We start from the raw sequence: 22,914 nt of genomic DNA, 5'->3' as shown, positions 1-22,914 counted from the left end.
CTATGGTGACAAGGTAATCATTTGATGATGAGAAGCTCTGGAATAGTTGGCTCATAGCAACATGGTTAGGATATTTAAGACCTGACGGTCTACTTTATAGTCTTATACTGAATATATTCACAGAATCACAGAATGCCAGGCTGGAAGGAACCTCAAGGATCGTCTGGTCCAACCTTTCTAGGTACTACTATAGTTTATATGAGATAGCTCAGCACTCGGTCAAGCTGAGACTTTAAACTGTCCAATGTGGGGGAATCTATCACTTCCCTTGGGAGACTATTCCAATGTTTGACTGTCCTCAGGGTGAAAAATTTACCTCTTGAGTCCAAAAATCATTATGGGTGGAAAACAGGTCTACTGCATATGTTCCACTGTACTTTTCCTTGCATCACGGAGAATTCCTGCCTGAATCACTGGGTCACTCATGAATAAGACTCTTCAAGACTAAAAATACTTGGGCGCTGACATAAAAACTAATCAACATACAGTAGGGAATATATCTAGCTATTAACTCTTCTTAAGATTATTACTTGGAAATTTGCTGAGCATACACTTAAAATAATTGTCAAACACTTCTATATTTTTTTTTCTGCAAAAAGAATTGGCTGTTAAAGTATTTACGAGGAATTATACAGGAATATAGTGTTTTAAAATGTTAGAAAAAAAATAATTCAAAACTAGTCTTACTGATTAATTTGAAAGTAAGATGAAATAAAAAGGTGATGATGGCTTAGGATTTAGAGGAAGTTTCTGTTATTTATTTATTTATTTTACACTGAATACAATAGTCTTAGAGTAGACAAGAAGGTGAAGAAGGTCAAGAAGTGTAACTTCTATATTCTTAAAAGTGATCTCCAGTACCATTTCACTGAGATTTTCTGTTCCTTCTCCATTCCCTCCCCCTTCCTTCCTTTGCCCTTTATTACAGTATTCCTGTGAAATGTACTACAGATATTTTATTACTAGCTCTAACAAAACAAAACAAACCCAAAAAACCCAACAAAAACAAAATAATAAACAAAACAAAACCCAAAATAAAAAAAAAAGAAACAAAAAAGTTTAAAGGATACTTATTTTGTAGGGGATTCTACTCTTGACACTGTGTGAGGCAAAGTGCAGCAAAATGCAGCCATTCTTGCTATCTGCACAATTTATGATCCTGTAGTCAGCAGATACACACCAGAGCTACACCATGGGTCAGTCACATTAAAAAAATAAAAGTAGAAATAAACTGAAAATAATTCAAGAATCAGAGATGACAAGTCACTGAACATGAAGCCCATCTGAATTCCATGCCTAAAGAGCTAATCCAGTCAGTAGATTTGTAAGTAGAAAACTACTTACAACTACAGGGACTTGATTTTACCATTGGCAGGAGTAAGATGTAAACTTGGCTACTTTGTACAGCTCTGAGGTCCTTAATTTTAAAAGGATGTTTGGAAGTTGAATGATTGTAGGGAAGGACCGCAAAAATGCTTTAAGGACTAACAGTTCCAGCCCTAGAGCTACTTAGCTTTTCAGAAAGCATTTTGAAAAGTGATTATAGCATTTCACTCCTAAGAGAAGTGGTAGGCTCTTCCTTTTTTGTTATTGCCACATCATACCTTGATGTCTTCCCTTCTGAACAATACATTTCAGACCAATATTTTGTAGACCAATACATGTTAGTGGGCTCAGGAGACTGGACAGTGAGTGAAAAGTAATGTTACAGTGTGCTACATTGTATGGTGGCTGCTACTAATCTAAAGGCTTCCAAATCTTAGCTAGTAGTACTGTTAATAAGATAAAATAAGGCCACAGGAGTAAATAAATTCAGAGAACTGCCAGAGCACTCAGCATTTTTCTGTCAAGTTAGATACAGTCTTGAGTAAAAGGTGACTGATCTTGTAATAACAACATATTGAACACTGCTACATCTAAGAAATAATTTAATTCAATTAGTTAGAATGTTTTGATCCTTTTCTTTTACTGCTGAGCCCATTATGGGATAAAATCATATTTGCCCAACACTTTTACAGCATTTAATTTTTTTGCCTAGCTTTTTGACAAGAGATTCAGACACATTAGGATTTTTTTCTTTTTTTTTGTTCATTGATTAAGGTCTCCCCAAATGTCAGTGAAATCAAAGTATTGCCATTATTAGTTCAATAGCTTCTCAATTCAAACTTTCCCCCTCTCTTCTACTTGGCAATAGTTTGAAACAAAAATAAAATAATGGTAGTGAAAATCAGTCTGAAATAAAAATAGCACTTTTAGAAAAAAATTGTCATTGCTACATTACTTTGAAGGAACAATTGTAAAATGTCTCTCTGTAAGTAACTCTCTTCACCATAACATCATGGAGCAGGAAATCACCAGAACATGGAATCACACTTTTAGGTTGGGGTTTTTAAATTTTTTTTTTTCTCTGGTAAATACTTTTTTCTGCTACATACATGCCACATACTCAGGGTGCTTTGTAGTACTAATGGGCACAGGTGATGGAATCAGTAATTTCTCTGCTACACTGGGCTATATGTTCCTAAATAGGTGAGCCCAGGTGCATGTCCTAGAGTTACAGGTGAGTCTCACGTCCTTACTCAACTCTGGGGCAAGACTGAGGTGTGCAGTTTCCTTCTTGAGAAGAAGACGCTCTTGAGATAAGGAAGAAAAGGCTAAGGGTGACAGGAGGGACTTGGCCAAGTGCCCAATCTATCCAGACACACTACAATACTTATGTGTCCAGTGTGACATAAAATACACCAGTGAGGGCCACAGATGCTGAATTAGCAACTTCTCCATTAAGATCCATTCATGGCTTCCAAAAACTAAGTTGAAAAATAGAAGATCAGAAAAACATTCCTCTTAGGTGTGCTTTCAAAAAGGATTAGAAATTGCGAGATGTGCAGAAAAAAATGGTTTCCTAAGCTCTCCAGAGGCTTGTTTTGTTTGGTATTTTTTAAATCTTCAGGAATCCTAATTTTCCCTTGAGTAGGAAGCACAAGCTACCACCATCCATTCATGGTATCTATCTCTGTTAGGAAATAGTATTACAAGCCTGTGCTAATTCCTTCTGAGATACTGGAAGCATATAAAATTATCATTTCTCTTTCATTTGCACTCCCTACAATTAAATCACATAAGTGTCAGTAGATTTTACTGCAGCAACAATTTTCAAAGAGAAACCTCAATGACTTTAACGAACATTAAAAGCCATTGGACCAATAACAAAAATACATCAGATTGTACCACTCTTCTTACTTAATTTCCATTTATATCCACAGACCTTCACAGGAGTGACCAACAAGAAGCAAATCCAGATAATCGTATTTCTGTGCTTCAGTTAGCAGTAGCAGTGAAGAACAACAATCTTGCTCACACCCATGTTAGGGGCTCCAAATTAATTTCAGCAACACAGAGACCTTTAGTTCCACTAGAGGAACAAAACAGCATATTTTGAGGAGGGTATCATGGCTGATTGCTATACAATGCAGTCACCTCTCTTCCTCTGCTTTTCTATATTGTTTTCCTCCATATCTGACTACCAGTGCTGTGATGAGCAAAATGCTAATGAGATTGGAACAAAAACCCAGGATTATTTTTATGAAGGAAATATGTAATTTCTGTTACTTGGTTATACCAGCCTCAAGGTAGTTTTAAGTATATTATTTGGAAAATCATCGTGCATCAGATTTGCTGCTTTGTGACAATATAACAATTTTATCACTTATAATGTTCCTCTTTACATTAGAAAAAGAAGAAAAAATCAACGACACTATTCTATCAATCAACATAAAATACATTTTCACTATTGTCAATAGAGTTAAGTATTTGTTTGTATTTCAGGTACACACAAAAATTAAAAGTAACTTTTTCCAGGCACTTGGGTGTAAGATAGAAAATGTTCACACTTATTTCTAGGGAAAAAGAATCATTTGCTTCTTCTTGCTACCATTGCTGCAAGGTGGAAAAGAGGTGAATATGTTTTGTTTACTTCAATGAAGAGTCTCTATGTCAATTCCAAAATAACATTATATGGATATTATACAGGAATTGACTAGATAATTGGGGTAAAATCTATGAATCTGTGTAAATGAACAGAGGACTCAAAAAAGGAAACATTTTACCTTGGCAGAACACTTCACTGGGATATATGGGCCTAGGTTTTATCAGGGGCAACTGAAAATTCATTAACTTAATTTACTTTTTCACTTAGAGCACTAGATGAGAAGAATTAGGCACATGCCCATACACATTTATCTATTGTACACTACAGGCATTTCTTGAGTAGACACAGGTTCTCACACTTTGCAGGAGGATGCAGTGTTTTAGATAGATGGGTTTTTTAAACTGATGGCCATACACTGTCTGCACTGCCTGCTGGAAAACTGCCTGTTCACATAGTATTCTCCATTACTGATTTTTAGTTTTAAAGTATCTAACAGGTAAGTAAAATCAAATACCGTTCAAGTAGTCTTTTGATAGAATAATTTCCACCATTGTAACAGTGATCTTCCATCTTTGTAGGTGAAGGACCATGGACTCATTGATTATAAGAATCAGACAGGGGATAAATATAAAAAAGTTTAAAAACCCTTGTTTTTAAAAAAACATTTGGATCATGTATGTTTTGTTTTATTCTAGTCCTTATTTTATATAATGTACTCATTCCTCATATTCTTGTACTTTACCCTTTCCATTTAAGAGCTGGAATATTGCTTCTAGGAACATTCCCTTTCTCCGCACCTGTGAGGTACATAAAGCCCCCTTGCCAGCCTGCTTTAAACACTGCAACACAATTATCTGCAGTCACTGAACTGTTACCTTAGGGAATTGAATTAGACTTTCTAGCTTCAAGAACATCTCATTATTTACACAAAATGTTATAGCTGAAACAGTGTATAGAGTAGTAGATGATTATTAGGGTAGTGAAGATTAAAAAGATCAGGTCTGATTTAAAACAGAACTAAAAGTTGACTCTGAAGCTGAGGGTAGTTGTTAAGAGTCCTATCAACCAGGCTATTGCCTATTCAGAGGCATGAAAAATATGGAAAATCAGTTTTCCATTTAGCCACACCTCTAAGTTGCAGCTGTAAAAGCTTCCTCAAGGAAGGTTTGTTTGGGATTAATAGGAGTTCTGTGGAAAGTGTCAGTTTTTCAGAAGTACAAAATATCAGAATCTTCAGTTAAGAAATATGAAACAGCCTTATATTGATGTTAAAAAATACCCATGCTAAGTATCTCTTGTTTTGGTATCTTGAACATAATGGTTATGCACAGAGGTAGAAAGATAAGTCTTCAGACAATCACAGAATTGGACAAGTTAGTTCTTTTCTAGAAAAAGGTGTAATATATTTTTCTTTCACTCTTTCAACAGAAACCAAAATCCTCTGACATATCTTCTCAGAAAAGATTTACAAAATCTCAAATTGGCTTATTGCTGTTACAGCTGAAACAAAATTATTAGTTAGAATGTGCTATGCATTTTAAATCAATATAGTTTGCCACAATTATTATTTAAGATTACTCTGTCAAAAGGATGTCAATATATATTTTATCGATGAAGCTGTTATGATACACAGTCCTGAGTGTTCTAGGCAAGATCAGATTACAGTTTAAATTTGCTTTCTATGCCTGGATTTAACTTGCATTAACACTCCAAAATGTGACAAGAAAGCAACATGGAACAACACTTATGACATTTCCAAAGTAAAATATTGCCCAAGAGACTTGCGAGTTTTCCAGTACTACTTACCCCATACCTAGATATAATTTCTAACCCCCACCCTCCAATGTATGCCCATGATTCCCCATCCACCAGTTACTCCCCTGACCATGAAAGTCTTCCCATTAAACACAATGAAAGCTGTTGCACCAACCCACCTGAATTTAGAGGGTCAGTCACTCTTTAGGTGCATCTCAAAAAATGCTGTTTTAAAGCAGCCTCCACCCTGAGGGCAGCTCGTGCCACATTTGAGGTTGAGCCAAAAGGGAGTGAGCACCCCTGCCCTTCTCCTGGGGCTCCCCGAGCACTCCCAGACTCACTCCTGTGTCCATCACCCAGGGCATCACTGAACACCTGCAGATCAGAGGGGTGCCTGAGCCAAACTTGCTTCCACTGGAATCACAGCAAAACTGAATTCAGTGGGATGGAAATGAGCTCAAAGGGTGAAAATACAAAGATAATGCTGTGGGATGCTGGTGCTGGATAGTTTCTTCTGAATTTAAAGTGAGGAAAAAAACTAATGGAAGGAGAAAACTGTGAGGACAATTCTAAGGTGCTGTGTTTTCTCTTCTTGAAACAAGGAACTTTGCAGTTCTTTGCCAGATAGAACTGTAGCATCTGTTGTCATTACTGTTCTTTTTTATTTTTTAAGTCAAAATGTTTTCTGAAAAACATTTCTTCCCTTTTTACCCATATACAGGCTAAAATATAAACAGATAGAGATAAGTAAAAAAAATCCAACCTTTATTCCACTTTGAACAAGCTTGTGTATATCCAAAAAAGGTTCCTTGAGTATGTCTCCTTCAGGACTTAAAATCTTCACATATCCTTCTTTCTCAAGAATAAAGAGGCGATGAGATCCATCCCCACAGTGTACTGCTCCAACAGGCTGCCTTAGTCCACTCACAACCTCCTGAATACAGAAGCAGTTGTGCTTGTGTTTCCTAAAAAAATTTTTTAAAATAGTGAGAATTTTTTTCTCGTAAGCATGACACAACAATGTCCCAAAATGATAAAAATATTATTCTGCAGTGAATTTAAGAACATAGTTATACAATCCTGGATAAATTGCTTTCTTGAATGTATGCAAGCACATCATGCTGAAAATCAGTTTGAACCTCACTTGGGCAAAATTTGTTTTTTATACAAGAAAGAGGAAATTCATTCATCTTAGATCTGAAATGTAGGGGAGTAGGAGAGAAAAAAATTGGTAAAAAAACCACAACAATTTATAAATACAAAACTTATACTGTACAATAAACACCATAAATTCCAGCTACAAATTCTACCTTCCAAAAGCCACTTAAAAATAATGACTTATGATAGGGCAATCTAATGTAACTATTTTCACAATGAAAAATGCAGGAATGAAATAAATTGAAAACCATTAAGTATTTTACTCATAAAGTTCCTGTTGTTGTTTAGTAATATTAAATTCAGGTAGAAATTACTTCCTAGAACTATATAGGATCCACTGAGTGGACCATAACCAAGATCCATGGGGTGGATCAAACCAGGATATTAACACCCTTTCAGCAATACAAATATGAAATGGTACTGAAATATTGAAGCTAATGTAACTTTCTCTTTTGACATACACTAGCACCAGCAGCAGCAAAAGGAAGTAACATCTGGAAAACACAGCTGCTGAGCATAAGCACACACTGAGCTGTTTCACCGTGAAAACCACAGGCTTTGCTAGGGCTTTTTTTTTTTTTTTTTTTTCAGATTAAACGGCATTTGTGTTTATGAACCTGCTGATCTCTTCCTCTTTGTCATATTCTTCCATGTGGTCTAGGGAGTTAGAAGCTGGACCTCGCACTTGTTTTCTTGGAAAATCTGGAAAGCATACACCACCATCTTTTCTTGCATAGTAAAAGCAAAACTCATCGGCTGTAGTTTGGAGAAAACCTTAAAAATGAACAAAAACATACAAATATTTAGTATGTTGTCATATCTGCAGTTTTGTGTCATGAAACTAATCTTTAAATAGATTATCTATGGAGCAGAAAATGATCTTTAAATTAAGTGCTATCTTCCAAAAAAAAAAAGGTCTGCTCTGAATAAATACAAACTATTATCTTTTATAGTTTATTCTACATTACATTAAACCATATCATCAGTGTGCTTAAATAAAAATCCCAGGTGATTCAAACTGACATTATAGTTCACTCATTAAAAAATTAAGAGATAAAGTTCAGAGTTGAGGCAGAGATACACCTTTCCCTGATTTTAGCCCTATTTTTTTTTAGCCCTAAGTGTATAATCTGCTGTAGAACAGCTTGAGCAGCTTTTATTTACCTTTTCTATTTTTAATTTTTTAAAAATGCTTGTTACAGTAAGAATTTCAGTAAAGACCTTGGTAAAAGAAATGCAGTAAAGACTTTGTGGAATGCTGGCAGCAAAGGACATCAGCCAGAGAGGTGATCAATTAGTTGTCTTGGAAAGCAAGAAGCACCATCTTGACATACAGTTGGACTCTGGTTGGCTCCCGGCATTAGGATGGGTGAACACAGTGCCCCACTGCAAGGTCTGCTTCCTCAGCCCCCGCTCCCTGAAAAGGGGGATATGTGTCACGCTGCACGGGAGCTGGCTTTAGGTTGTGGTGGATGGAAGGTGGTCTTTAGGCTTTAGGTTAAGATGGGAAGGAGTTGGTAAAACTTTTTTACCAACTTTGAGGAGAAACCCTGCCACTACTGATATTAGAGTATTTTTAATGACAGCAAAAATATCTACTTCTGTCCACAAAACTATTTCTAGTAATTTCTATCCAGTTCATAATCATTAGTATTTAATCTAAGCAGATAGAATTTGGCTATTTATACATGTTCTATTTTACTAAAACAGATGTGAAGATAATACGTCTTAAGTTACCTTCATTCCTCTTCGCATTATTGGCATACTGTGTTAGGATGTACTACAGTCCAGCACATAACTCATAGGATACACAGTATTAGCACTTAATTGGAATTAGAGACCTAATTTATGCATGGCTTTACCACTTGTGAATAAGGCAGGAATCCATAGATCTTGGCCATAAAGCCTCTCTCGGGCTTACAATGTACAACAAGAGCTGATCGGGGACAGCTGTGTTTCACTGGAAAATGCCAATTTCTTAAGAGCAAAGCTTTTTCAGAAACATTATCAGTTTTGACAAAATTCTAGTTAACAGGATGTTTCTGGCCCAAACTCAAACTTCTGATCTAAATAAAAAAGAGAGAAACAGACATCAAACCTCATCTCACTATACTCAAATGTCTTGTAATTAGGGTGTTTCATTAGGAAGAGGAATATTCAGGTCAATGCCCCTCATCTGTCAGGCAAGAGTTTGACCCTAAGTCTCCCATTTCCCAAGTAAATGTCCTAACAACGACTTTATTAGCTATCCTGGGGTGGTCTCTCTGTGGCTTTCTTCATGGAAAATTTCGAAAGAGTTCAATTTCTTCCTTATGTGGAATAGGAAAATTTTTTAGATCCCAGAATTTTTGTGGAGTGAAAAGCCTTTCCCACCCAACTATACTTTTCATATGCATCTTCCTTTAAAAATATTGCAAAAATAACACGACAAAGCCTTCCTTTGGTTTCTATAAAATAATATCTGGAAACACATGGTAGTGTGTTGTGGTGTAAAAGTTTAATTACCAGGATTTGGAGCTTCAGCAAATATCATCTCTGAGGAGCTGGTTTTAATTTATAGTAGTTATTTGGAGAAAATGGGAGATATAATTTCAAGTGGAAGAACTCTGATATAATCACAGAGTAGTATTCCAAGGCTTGTAACTATAATACCAAAATCAAAGGTAATCTAAAATCTTGCTATTGAATTATCTGACTTAAGAATACACAATTTTATCTTTAATAATTCATTTCTCCAAGAACAGTGGACCATTGAAAAAAATGCAATAGCAAATTAGACTACAATTTCTAAGAATTTCTAAAATTTCTACAGTATACCATCTACTATTTAACTGAAGAGAAACTACTCTTGGCTTAAATGTTACCTTTAGTCAGAAAAACTGAGAGCATATTAAGGTCATATTGTTTACTTCTTCATTTCAAATAACAATCAGATACAAACTCACTTGACTAATGCCTTATGCAATGCCCTTTCTTATATGCAAGACTTATCCCTTTTCCTTATGGAATACTTTATCATGCACTTAAGTACATGTTGTACTCCAGTAGCCTTTTGCTATTTAGCAAACCCATCAGCAGGTTCCAACAAAGGATAAGACTTATGTTTCTTTTTCCTTAGAAATGCACATAAAAAATGGGGTTTGAATTAAACTATTAAAATCAGTCAAAAATTGGTAAGATGTTGCATTTCTGTAAGGCATGTAACCTCTGTAGATTCAGTTTCACCTGTATATTAGGGATGGCATTTTATTTTATAAAAACAACCAACCACGGTAATTTTAGAAAAAAGTCTGTGTTATAAATCCTAGATTCAACATGCTAACAGATTCACTAGAGACAGTCAGAAAAACCTTTGCTTCTACTCTTCTATCTGCTTGTAGCCAATTTTCATGTTTTCTTTATCGTGCTTAGATTGTGAGGTCTTTAGTGTAGAGTTTGCCATTTTGTTCAGTGTTTGTCCAATGTCCAGAAGAATGGTTCCTGATGAGTGCCCTTGAGCACTAGAATTGTTTGGAAAGAAAATTTAAAAATATAATTTTGCTCAGTCTGAGTTTATTCAGATATAGCTCTGTCACTGTCCTCTGTGAGAACTATGCCTAATAAGGATTGCAATGTTTGGTCCTGTATGAATTTCTGTAATTATTACCTTATTTTAAAAGATTCCTACATATCATTACAAATTTCCTACCAGGTGTGTATGTGTTGACAGAGCACTGCCCATGTTACAAAAGAAAACTGAAGTCACAAAGATTAAACATAATGTTTGAGGGTTGTACCTACCAGCTTTTGCTCAGGCTTGCATTTCTAGGCTTTTAAAACTTTCTGTCTAGCAAACAATCAAACTACAGACTTTTCAGTTAAGAGAGTTACAGTGAAGGCTTTCTGTGTCTGCCTTTATAGAAAGCTGTGGGAATTTCAAGCCTTTTCATAGGAAAACTTCAGCTCCCAGCTGATCCCCTCTCTCCACTTGTATTTACAGTCAGTTATTCCTCACACTGTAACTTCCTTCCTATCCTACCTTCACCAAATTCCGCTTCACTGGATTCATTACTTACCCATCCCCCTGCCTCTTCCCTTTGATACACAACTCAAATGTTGTGGTATTGTTTTTCCTCGTCTTTACAGCAAGGCACATTCCTATTCACTTCCTTCCTTGTTTGCACCGCACACAGGACTGACTATCGTCCCCTCATCTGATGACCTACACTGGTTTAGACAGCATCCGGAAATCAGGCTCACCTGCTTTATTCCCACTTTTATTGACTTTAAACATACAGTTTAGTATTGTGTAAAAGAAGTATTTTCCTTTTCCTTTTTCCTGGGTTTTCTTTTCCTTTCTGATTTGCACTTTTGACAGCTAGATGTGAATTTGTTCACAAAAATCACATTCTCCTCTCTCTTCTCAACTCTCAGTAAACATTAAAAAAATCATTATTTCAGACTGATTCTTTCAAAATGTATTAAGTTCAGTGGTAGCTCACATTACTTTCTACTGGTTTTGGAGTGACTATTGGCCCCCTTCTCATACTTACGCATTGCATGTACCTGCATGCATGCAGTGCCAGAGTTAATATCTTTGATGCTTTTATTAGCAGTAGCAACATCATGAGCCACTACTCTTTTTCTGCACGTTGACAATGTTGACTGTGACTATTAGTTGACTATGGTAGAACTTGTGGAATTGTTGTCTGGGTTGCAGAATTTTTTAGATTTCCAGCATTTTGGGCTGGGATGCCTCTTTTTGCAGTTAAAAAATTCGTATCGAGCATTTTTTCTGGTAATGCTTGGATTAATATTTGAGCCTGAATCTGAATTCACCCACAGTCATCTAGAACTGATTTCTTCAAATGAAAATAATAGAGAGCATTTAGTTCAAAATCTGTCTGATGTCCTTGGATGGCAGAATGTACCATGGCTGTGGCACAGGTGTGTTTCCTTAGAATATGTTGCTTTGTCTGGCATGGATGAAGTTTCTGCTCATGCCTAAAGGGAGACTCAGCCATGCCTTTCTTTACTGGCTATATTAACAATAAATATTAGACAGTCTTCTCTATCATCCCCGGGACAGGCCTAACAGGCAGACAGGACACAAGATGCAGAGTATTCCCTACATTCCACCTGGCTGAATGCAGTGACTTAGGGGATAGGGGACAACGGTGACAAGTTCTTGTCCAGCACAGCCAGCACATCTCTGTGTCTCCCTCACCTTCCTGGGTGCCCTGAAATAACCCAGTTCTAGGTTCTAGGCTCTACAGATGGCAATGAACAATAAGGATGAGGTTTCATTAGCTTGGAGGTGTCACCAAAGTTAAGTCAGTGTATGCCCTGCATCAAAATTGCTTCCATAAAGAAAAAAAGATGGGTCATTGTCATAGGCAACTCACTTCTGAAGGGAACAGAAGACCCAATACACAGACTGGATACACTTCTTAGGAAAGTCTGCTGTTTCCCTGGAGCCTGGGTTAAAGATGTGAAGAGAAAGCTTCCTGCCCTGGTATGGTCCTCGGATTATGATACATTATTGATTTTTCAGGTAGGCAGAGATGAATTTTCTGCAAGGAGGCTGAAAGTAATCAAGAGAGATTTCAGGGCCATGGGATGACTGGTTAAGGGATCAAGAGCACAGGTAGTGTTCTCTATGCCTTCAGTTGCAATGAATGATAAGGGAAGAAATGGGAAGAGACAGCAGGTCAACTCCTGGCTCTGAACCTAGTATTGCTGGCAGAATTTTTATTTTTTTGATCATGGGTCAGTTTATACAGTATCAGGCCTCCTGGTGACAGACAGGGTACACCTGACTCAAAGGGGAAAAACAGGCTTCGCACAAGAGTTATCAGGGCTCATTGAAAGAACTTTAAACTAGATTTGAAGGGGGAAAATGTTAAAATCAGGACACGGACAACGAACAGGAGGGGCTGGAAGCCATTGTGCAGAGGGAAAACTACAATCTACTAGTTGCAATCACAAAAGCATGGTGGGATGACTCATGCAACAATAGTGCTGCAATGGATGGCTATAAATTTTACAGAAGGAACAGACAAAGAGGGAGAGGCAGTGGCTACCCTGTTAGGCAATGTTTTGACTGTCTAGAGCTTGATGATGGTGATGATAGGGTTGAGTGTTTATGGGTGACAATCAGGGGGAAGGCCAACAAGGCAGATATCATAGTGGGACTTTGTTTCAGACCACTCAACCAGGATGAAGAGATGGATGAAATATCCTATAAGCAGCTGGAAGAAGTCTCACGATTGCTAGCCCTTGTTCTCATGGGGGTGTTGAACTTAACAAATGCCTGCTGGAAATACAAGACAGCAGAGAGGAAACAGTCTAGAAGGCTTCTGGAGTGTCTGTACCCAGCCCCTTCAGCTGGAAGACAAGGACAAGGAGCAGAAGGAAGTCCCCATAATCCAAGGGGAAATGGTTTGTGACCTACTACACCAGTTAGACACACACAAGTCTATGGGGCCAGAGGGGATACACACCAGGTACTGAGGGAGATGGCATAAATGCTCACCAAGCCCCTTTCAATCATTTACCAGCAGTCCTGACTAACCAGGGAGGTCCTGGTTGACTGGAGGTGACCCCCATCTACAAGAAGGGCCAGAAGGAGGATTCAGGGAACTACAGGCCTGTCAGCCTGACCTCAGTGCCATCACACAACACGTACAGGACAACCAAGTGATCAGGCCCAGTCAGCATGGGTTTGTGAAAGGCGGGTCCTGCTTGACTAACTTCATCACCTTCTATGACAAGGTGACCTGCTTAGTGGATGAGAGAAAGGTTGTAGATGTTGTCTACCTAGACTTCAGTAAAGTCTTTGACACTTCCCACAGCATTCTCCTAGAGAAACTGGCTGCTCATGGCTTGGATGGGGATGTGCTTTGCTGGATAAAACAGTCTGCTGGGCCTGACCCAAAGAGTTGTGGTGAATGGAGTGCAATCCAGCTGGCAACTGGTCACAAGTGGTGTTCCCCAGGGCTCAGTGTTGGGACCAGTTCTGTTTAATATCTTCGTCAACAATCTGGACAAGGGGATGGAGTGCACTGTCAGTAAGTTTTTAGCAGACACCAAGTTGGGCAGGAGTGCTGATCTGTCTGAGGATAGGAAGGCTCTACAGAGGGACCTGGACAGGCTGGATCAATGAGCTGAGGCCAATTGTGTGAAGTTCAACAAGGCCAAGTGCTGGTCACTGTGGTCACAACAACCCCACACAATGCTACAGGCTTGGGTCAGAGTGGCTGGAATGCTGCCCAGAGGAAAAGGACCAAGGGCTGTTGGTCCACAGGTGGCTGAATATGAGCCAGCAGCATGCCAGGTGGCCAAGAAGGCTAACAGCATCCTGGTTTGTATCAGAAATAGTGTGGCCAGCAGGGAAGTGATTGTCCTGCTGTACTTGACACTGGTGAGGCTGCACGTTGAATCCTGGGGTTCAGTTTTGGGGCCCTCACTATGAGAAGGCCAGTGAGGTGCTGCAGCATGTCCAGAGGAGGGCAATGAAGCTGGTGAAGAGTCTGGAGAACAAGTCTTGTGAGGAGTAACCGAGGGAACTGGGGCTGTTTAGCCCAGAGAAAAGGAGGCTGAGGGGAGACCTTACTGCTCTCTACAACTGCCTGAAAAAAGGTTGTAGTGAGGTGAGAGTTGGTCTCTTCCCCCACATAACAAGTGATAGAAAAAGGCAAAATGGCCTCAAGTTGCAACAGTGGAAGTTTAGATTGGGTATTAGACAACATTTCTTTATTGCAAGAGCGGTCAAGCATTGGAACAGGCTGCCCAAGGAAGTGGTGGAGTCACCATCCCTGGAGGTATTTAAAAGACACATAGATGTCTTGGTTAGGGACATGGTCTGGTGGTGGAATTTGCAGTGTTAGGTTAATGCTTGGTCTCAATGATCTTAAGATCTTTTGCAATCTAAATTATTCTATGATTCTAATACTTTGGAAAACTTAAAATTTGTATTGTTAGGTGATACTTCAAGTAACTTAACTCCAGTGCCCTCATTAGTAACCACTTAACTGAGGCTCATAGTAAAGATCAGATGAGAAATATTGAGAACAGTCACCTGGGATGAAGAAGGGAAGTTCTAATCTCATATACTTTGTGAAAAATTACACTGACCCATGGAGACATATCCATTTGGTGCTAACAGCTACTCTTATTATCCTGTTCAAATAAAAAATCAGGTCTGTTTTTCCTTTGGTTATGTCTAAAAGAAGTCAATGGAAGTTCTGATAAAGACAAAACTGGTGGGTAAACTGCTGTCTTCAAAAGAGTTAACAAAGGACCTGCTAGAGCTTTCATCTTTGCAGGAAGAAACAGAACAATACATTAAATTCTGGAGCTAACTCCAGTATAATTTCTCAGTCTTCTTGGATAATATGTACCACTACATTTTTAATTCCAGAAAAGATGCTTGCTATCTTAAGTAGATAGCAATATTTCTCATTTGTGAAGGACTTAAGGGATAAAATTTTATTTTTGTAGGCAGCAATTTCCTTAAACTCCTTAGTATTGATGTTCAGAAGCAATTAGCGCTCCATAATGGAGCAAGAGTAATTATTTGACTTTAAAAAAAATGTGCTGTGAATCATTGCCGGAGAGCTTGGGTTTGGGGGACTGTTAATTTCCAACTCTTTGTTTAATTCTCCAGGCTAAACTGAAAATTTAGCTTCCACATTTTCTTTTTTTTTCTTTCCTTTTTCAAGAAATATTACTATGGATATACAGGTCTCACAAGTAAAACAGAAACGCCAAAGAAGTTGTTTTTTTAATTAGTTATATTTTAGAAAATAAAATACTATTAAACTATATTAAAATCCTATAGGCCATCTTCTCAAAAAGAGGGTCCTGAATCTTACTTAATAATACCTTCAGGAAATACTGCTATTGGTTTAAACAACCGTATGTACCAGTCAATTCACCATATTAAACATGATGGTGGATGTAAGTATGCAACAACGTTTCTGATAGTACAACTCACTTTCAGAACAAGTACTTAGAATGATTATTAGCATCTGATTGATGTAGGAAAAACCTTATTTTAACTGACGCTAAAGTATGTAGGCTGTTTTCCTGCAAAGCACAGTGCTCTGTCCAGTGCTAAAGTTATGCTTTCATCTGGTTATCTTTCAAGGCAACCTGGGTGGTCACAAAAAGCACTTGACATCTTGATGCACTTCAGCAGTTTTACATATACACAAGCTTTGTAGAAAAATAAATTTGTCATTCATCACCACATATGTTGATCTGAGGAGTGAGGTTGCTGTGGCTATAGCTCCTGTGCTGCTCAACCCTTTCTCCTTCTCCCTCCGTCCCCCCGCCATCTCCTTCTTTCTTCCTTCTCCCTCTTTCCATTTTCCAATTAAACAAATTGTTTCCTCAGAAACATAGAATTTCACAAAACAACTATGAGGGACTTGCTTTGCAGAATATGCATTTATCACATGCAAATATCATTTGCACCAGCTACAAACTCATGTAAAAAAAAGTCTTCGCGCTGACTTCTTACATGGGCCAAACATTTAGAATATGTGATCTATTCTGCTTTGCTTTGGGGAATGTGATAAAGAGCAAGAAACAGCTGGTTTAAGAAAGCCTTAGAAACATCTCTTAGTTTATAAAGACAATAATAATATTTTCATATTTGAATGGGTTGAGATACATGTTAAACCACAGTAAAGGGAAAAAGTAAGTAAATTCAAACTGTTTTCTCAAGTCAATAAACGAACGCTTGCAAAAAATCCCTGCACTCTTGGGATTTCAGAGAAAACAAGTACACACTGTACACACGCAATTAAAAAACCCTCCTGCAAATCTCATCCACTTAAACTATCCCCTTTAGTCAAATATGTTTAGATTATATTACAAAGCCATGTTCATATGTCAAAAATGACTATATACAAATTCATTTTTCATATCATTATCAACTCTTTTTTCCAGTCTCTGTTGCTAGTAAAAAAAAAAATAAATCTTGACCAGTTTAATTATTCTCTCCTGTGTGGCATTATTTATAAGTAGTGTTTGGACAAGGAAAAAAGCATAGTTTAAAAATGACAGTCTGAAACATATAAATAATTTACTATTGAGAATACCAAAGATGTTATTTAATATAATAGTGTATTTAGACCATCTTCTGTGGTTATTTTGTTGATATAGTTACAAGCGATAGCACACATTTGGTGACTGCCTTAGACAACACAGGTCCAATTCTGACTTTGGTTATGTCCAGTTAGCTCTACTGCCTACACTGAGGAAGTGTTAGGTTAGTTAAGAATATGGTCGTTAACAGCATGTTGGAAGGGATTCAACGATCACAGAAGTCTATCAAATAGCTCCCTTTGATTTCAATGGGCTTTCAACACTGTGGAAAAAAACATCAGTTTCTAGGGTAACAAAATCAGAAAAAAAACACTGTACTCATCAGCTTTTACAGTCTACAGCAAACAGCCAGCATTCTTTATTACTTGCATTTTAACACTATCATTTAGAATAGCATTTTGGATGGTCAACTACTTGTTTGCATTATTTCAATGAACATGCTAATATTTCAGCAAGTTAATAGTTTTGGGTGCCTTTGACAACAAACAATCTTGTGTTTGATGAAGAGTTTAACAGGAAGCTGGCAAGAAAGTGCTCAAAATATTTACCTCACTACATGAAATCTTCTGTAAAGAACCTGAGGTATCCTGTCTTTCAGCAAAATCCCCTAGATATAGATGGGGATTTTACCTAGTGAAGAGTTGGATCTATGACTGCTCAGACAATATCAACATTTCAAAACAGACATCTTTAGCCCCATGTTTTGTTATAAGTTTTACCTGGTATGTGACCTCTGCAAGTATAATAGAATTCTTTACAATAGTCTTTGCACAGGTAGGGAAGAGTTAGTTCTCTTTCAGATGTTTCCCCTTTCTCAGGTGAGTGGAATAGATTCTGAGCATGAGGTGAGCAGTGTGCACATTTGATTTCCTCCAGTAGCTTCGCACATTCTGTGTTGTTGGTAACAGAAAGTATCTGCAAGCCACAAACCAGAGACAAATAAGCATATGACCTGTTTCCTCATCTTACACAAAATAAAAAGACTGCATGATCTAATGTAATAAATAATTCTAGTGGACCCAATACAGTTAGTATAAATGCATCGTGTTTCATGTCACCACTTCCAAGTGCAAAAAAGATTACTATGAAACGTGCAATATGTCATTAGTACAGTGAGATTTTAAGCATTAGCTTCTCTTTCTCAGATAAGAATAATATTACTCTAGTTATTTTATGGACTCAACCTGCAATCTCTTAATCATGTAGGCAATCTAGAGGATCATTTGTATAAAGAGCAGCTACAGCAGCAGGCCTTTACCCACTTCTCTTATGAGAAATACTTTAAAGCCTAACTCGGTAAGGTTACCAATTCAGGTATGTAGAGACTAAAAATTAAAATTCTTTATACTTTAAATCTTGCTCTGCTCTTTTCTCTCTCTAACGCAAATTGCTTAAAGGTGGAAAAAGCTGTATGTTCTCAGACATTTATTTTTTTAAGTTAAAAAGTAGAATTTGTTTGTAACATCTTATTTCTTTCAATATTGAAACTGTAGCTTTGTCCTGAAAAAAGAGCATATATTATGTATAATACTTGAAGTAGCAAGAAACCATGACTGATGATGTGTTTTAAGTAAACACAGGAGCCCAAGGAGCACAATGTCATCAAATAATGAAAAATAATGGAAAACAGCATAGTTGTCTTTATTAGTCTTTGAATGCACTGCACTTTGTTAATTTACTGTTAACCACATGGACTGGTTTTTGATCATTCATCCCAATGGTGGGCAGTGGGAAATATGTCTCAGTTGAGAGGGACTGAATCTAATTCAATGCAAAAACAAAGATTGGGTTCTTTCTGCTGTTCATTAATGCATTTATAAAAAACAAAACTGTAACACACATATTATAAGAAGTATTAATGCAATAATTATTTGTATTACATACAATGGTAAGTACTTGTAAATAGTGCATTTGAAAATATTGACACAGTTTTTGCTATAGGTTGCATCTCTGCATCAATTTGTAGGACCTTCCAGTGTCACTCCCTTGCACATTGATGGGAATTGCCTAAATTACTTTTGATAAAACAAGCTACTCAACGCATAAGGCTCTTCACATGTTTGCATATGCCGTTCTAGATTGCAGTACTTTGGTAACATAGTTCTAAACTCAGCATTTTATTTATGGACCATAATTACATAAACTTCAAACACTTCAGAGAAATGCACCCTCCATTCTTTTAAACAGATACGTATTCAAAAAATTACACAATATATGACCTGTACAGTTACATATAATCCTATTTAAAGGAACATTAATTTAGATTGCAAACTCTTCCCAGGAGCACATAGTCTTACCATACATATATTATCAAAAGGCCATCTAAAATATGTACTCATGTTTAGTAGCATAAGTTGGATCATTGATTAGAAGAACATCATATGTCATCTACCCTTATTCTGGAAGAGGTGCCATTGGCTTAAAAAAATTACTCCAGATTTGCCAGGATCGTCAAAAGCATGAAATATTCTCTCTTTACACTATCTGTTCTTAGATTATCCTCAGCTTCATAGCACCTGCAGTTAAGTAGTGTGACTAACATCTGGCACACATGGTTTATCTCTTTTCAGACCTTTCTTGGGCATATAATTGTCTCACATTCTTCAGACCCTTCTTGGGAATATAGTTGTCTCACATCGTCTTTTGGAAAGAGTTTGTCTTTTTTTTTCTTCTTCTGCTTTCTTTTTTTAAACTTTGAAGACAGTAATAAATAATTTGCATGTTGCATGTATGACAAAAGGTTTGCATTGGCCTTGAATTCTTTGGGGAATTCTTTCCACAGCCCATCTTCTTCTGAAAAAGTTTACATTCTTTTTGCTAGATTGCTCAAATTTGGCTATAGCTGCAGAACTCTTAACCTTATTCTTCTTTCTTGAGTTTCAGATGTTCTAGATATGGTAGATCTGAGAAAAAAAATGCCTTGAAGACAAGAACTAAAGATATAGTTATAACTACGATAAACTATAACAAAAATATGTAATAACTAACACTTTAAACTTGACTTAATACTGACTAGCATCACTATCCAGGTAGTAAAGAATAGACTTTATATGCTTGCTATAATCCACACTGCTGAGGCAGCCTTCTTCATTAGGACGTAAGGGAGGATGGCATTCCGACCCTGGTACCTTGCACTGTTGTGCTTCTGATGGGAGGTGGCCTGTATAATTCAGTCAAGTCATTGTTTGCCATATAGAACAAAGTCTGAAGCCAATAGGATTTGATGGAAAGCACTATCCATAAATCCATAAATGCCACTTTTTCACTTTTTAAGAACATAATGTCACCAAGAAGCTAGGACCTCTCCTAAAGTAAGGATGAAATTACCTATTTTGGTGTTTTCCCCTGAAGGAAAGTGCACAGTGACTAGACTTCAAAGTACTTGCATACATCCAGTAGTATCACCTTGCTTTGCAAAAGTCTCAGATGTTTTCACCAGGCAGTTGATCTCAGGCAGTAGGCTTTCTTGTGGTAGCAGTATGATGTGTGTTTAGAAGTACAAGTAAACAAGAGGTATTACTAGGTAAATATTCAGTGTGCTTATTGAATTAACTCTGCAGTGATGCAGATAAAAAACTGTACTTCGACTGGAGGAGTCCAGAATGCATTGTAAAAATGGGAAAAAAAATAATTAAAAAACAGGATAGCAAAGCTAATTTACTGTTTCTTGTGGAAAACGTAATTGACATTGCCTGGTGATACAGGAGAAGTAATGCTTGCCAACATTTCAGTCCTCAAAGTTAAGACAAAAGGATCCTAATCCCCCTGAGCAGCTGCTATCCAGGAATTAACCACAGGAATTCACCCCCTCGTGTCATTTCTGGAATGAATCTTGGTCATATAATAGCTAATCAGAAGATTAAGGAATGAGAGTCAATCAATTATCTGAAAATCAAGTACAATGTTATTTAACTTTTAGAATGCTCAAGCAAAATAGGGTGGTAACATTTGCTCTGTGTGAGGTCTGATACGTAACTCTGTCCTGGTTGGGAGATAGGACAACTGTTCTATTCCAAGTTTCAGTAAATTGATAATGTATTTATCCTGGAGTATAATAAAAGTTTTAAGTGAAAGCTGAAATACATATTTGAATGAAGCATTTTCTGTTGAACCTCTACTTTGAAAATGACCTTAAATTTGACAATGCCTTGAGTCTTTTGAAGAAATGTAAACTAATTTCCTGCTTCAATTTTTAAAGTCATATGTGAAGCCATCAAACTGCAGTGGTTTAAACTAACTGTGCTCTGGAAAATATATAAAACTTCCAAACATTTATTGTGACATGCCTAATAATGATTACGCCTGCTGCTGACTAATTTACAACATCTGTAAGATCATCCTTTAATCTCTAGCCATATTAAAGTAAAATGGGAACACTAAAGGTAAGATAAATCCTGGAATGCACAGGAAAGCATAGCATACTAAATTGGTTTATCAACAAAAAAAGGACAGTGCAAAGAAGATGAAACAGAAGATGACCCAATAGACCAAAATTATTTATGATTAATATTGTAATCTATTTTGTATACTCTGTCACACCTAGTTTGAGAGAGTATAATTTTGGTGATAACAGAAAAAACCAACAGTGAAAAAATAAGTAATTGCATTAAGGCATATTTGATATACAAGCATTTATGTCTAAGAATCATATGCTTACGAGATTGTTCAGCTGTTGGGTTGAACATATGCTTCTTCTGTATTATGGTGCTGGATTATGTCATTAAAGAGTTCGGTTTCAATTTTAGGGTAATATGTAAATAGATCATTGTACTAAGGCAGCTGTTAAAGGGACCCCAAGATGAGTTATTTGTTTAGTTGGATGTGTTCAACAATAGCCTTTGTTCGTGAAAGAGCCAGAGCAAACAAATGATTGTAAAAGGGCACACTTGAAAACAATTACTTTTCACCCATTCCTTGACAGCCTTGGCTGTGAAACCATCCAAGGTAGAGAGGACATATTTGCTTGTCAAACCCTAAGCAAACTTTTAGAAAAACCGATATTACAATGTTTGACTAGGATGTAGTAGGCCTTCAAAAACAAGGGGATATTGCAGAAAAATAGAAGACAGAGAGTTAAATGTCAATAACAGGATGCAAAATCTTACTTGAGCCAGTGCAGTGTTGTATCTGCTCATTATGGTAGCTCCATTTTTGTTCCCATAACTGCAGGTAATGGTAGTGTTTTCATTTTAAAAACAGATCAATAATTTGGTAAAAAATTTTCAAAGACCTGGCATCTTAACCAAGGAGCTCTTATGAAAATGTCTACTGAGCATGCTCAGGTCTTTTTTCTGTTTAAAAAAATATGCTGGCATTCAGATTTCTGTTAATGTCATAGCCACTCCATTGTATAGATATATGATGGCATTTTAAAAAGTTGGTTTTGGAACTGTAGTAGAATACAGTTTAAAAATTGTGGTTATAGAAAAGTTCAGTTCAAATGTATTCCATAATAGTTTGCCAGGTCTTTTATGGAATGACCAGCTTATGCTGTCAAGCATAAATGACATATTTTTATATTTTTTTCTAAACATATATTGATATGATAAAGCAGATTTGCAAGTTTCATAACTCTTTGGTGAAACATTAATCTTTGGTGAAAAACAGACTGATTTTAAAATCCTATAAAAACATGTTCCTTAAAAGTGTAATTTACATTTTTTTAAAAAAAGGTCCAATAGCTCAGAAATAGCTACTGTGGCATATATGGTCAATTCCTCACATTTATTTCAGGTTTTTAGTAGCATTAGTAAAAAAAAACAACAAAACACCCAAAGAGACTTAAAAAAATAGTTTGAAGGAATAGTGAGCAAGTCAATAAATCCTTCAACTGCCTGGAGATTGAAAACTAACCAAAATTCGACTTCCAATTTACTGCATTCAGGCAATTACTACAAGGGTCTTCAAGCACTGAATAACCCCGGCAGCATATATGCCTCTGAGACATTGCAAAAAGGGTGAATTAAGGACATATTTTC

At 36.9% G+C, this 22,914-nt stretch overlaps 1 protein-coding gene across 1 annotated transcript in view; it reads right to left on the bottom strand.

Annotated features, from left to right (window-relative positions):
* HHIP (hedgehog interacting protein) overlaps positions 1-22,071 on the bottom strand; it is an 81,385-nt gene extending 59,314 nt beyond the window's left edge. The window contains exons 1-4 of the mRNA XM_010008999.1: positions 22,042-22,071; positions 17,656-17,851; positions 7,459-7,615; positions 6,447-6,648 (exon numbers count right to left, since the gene is read on the bottom strand). Of these exons, the coding sequence (XP_010007301.1) occupies positions 6,447-6,648; positions 7,459-7,615; positions 17,656-17,851; positions 22,042-22,071 (585 nt within the window). The remainder of the gene's footprint in view (positions 1-6,446; positions 6,649-7,458; positions 7,616-17,655; positions 17,852-22,041) is intronic.
* Positions 22,072-22,914: the final 843 nt, after the last annotated feature.

Source organism: Chaetura pelagica, unplaced genomic scaffold, assembly GCF_000747805.2.
Source record: "Chaetura pelagica isolate M959 unplaced genomic scaffold, ChaPel_1.0 scaffold221, whole genome shotgun sequence".
NCBI lineage: Eukaryota > Metazoa > Chordata > Aves > Apodiformes > Apodidae > Chaetura > Chaetura pelagica.
This window is presented reverse-complemented; position numbering and strand designations above follow the sequence as displayed.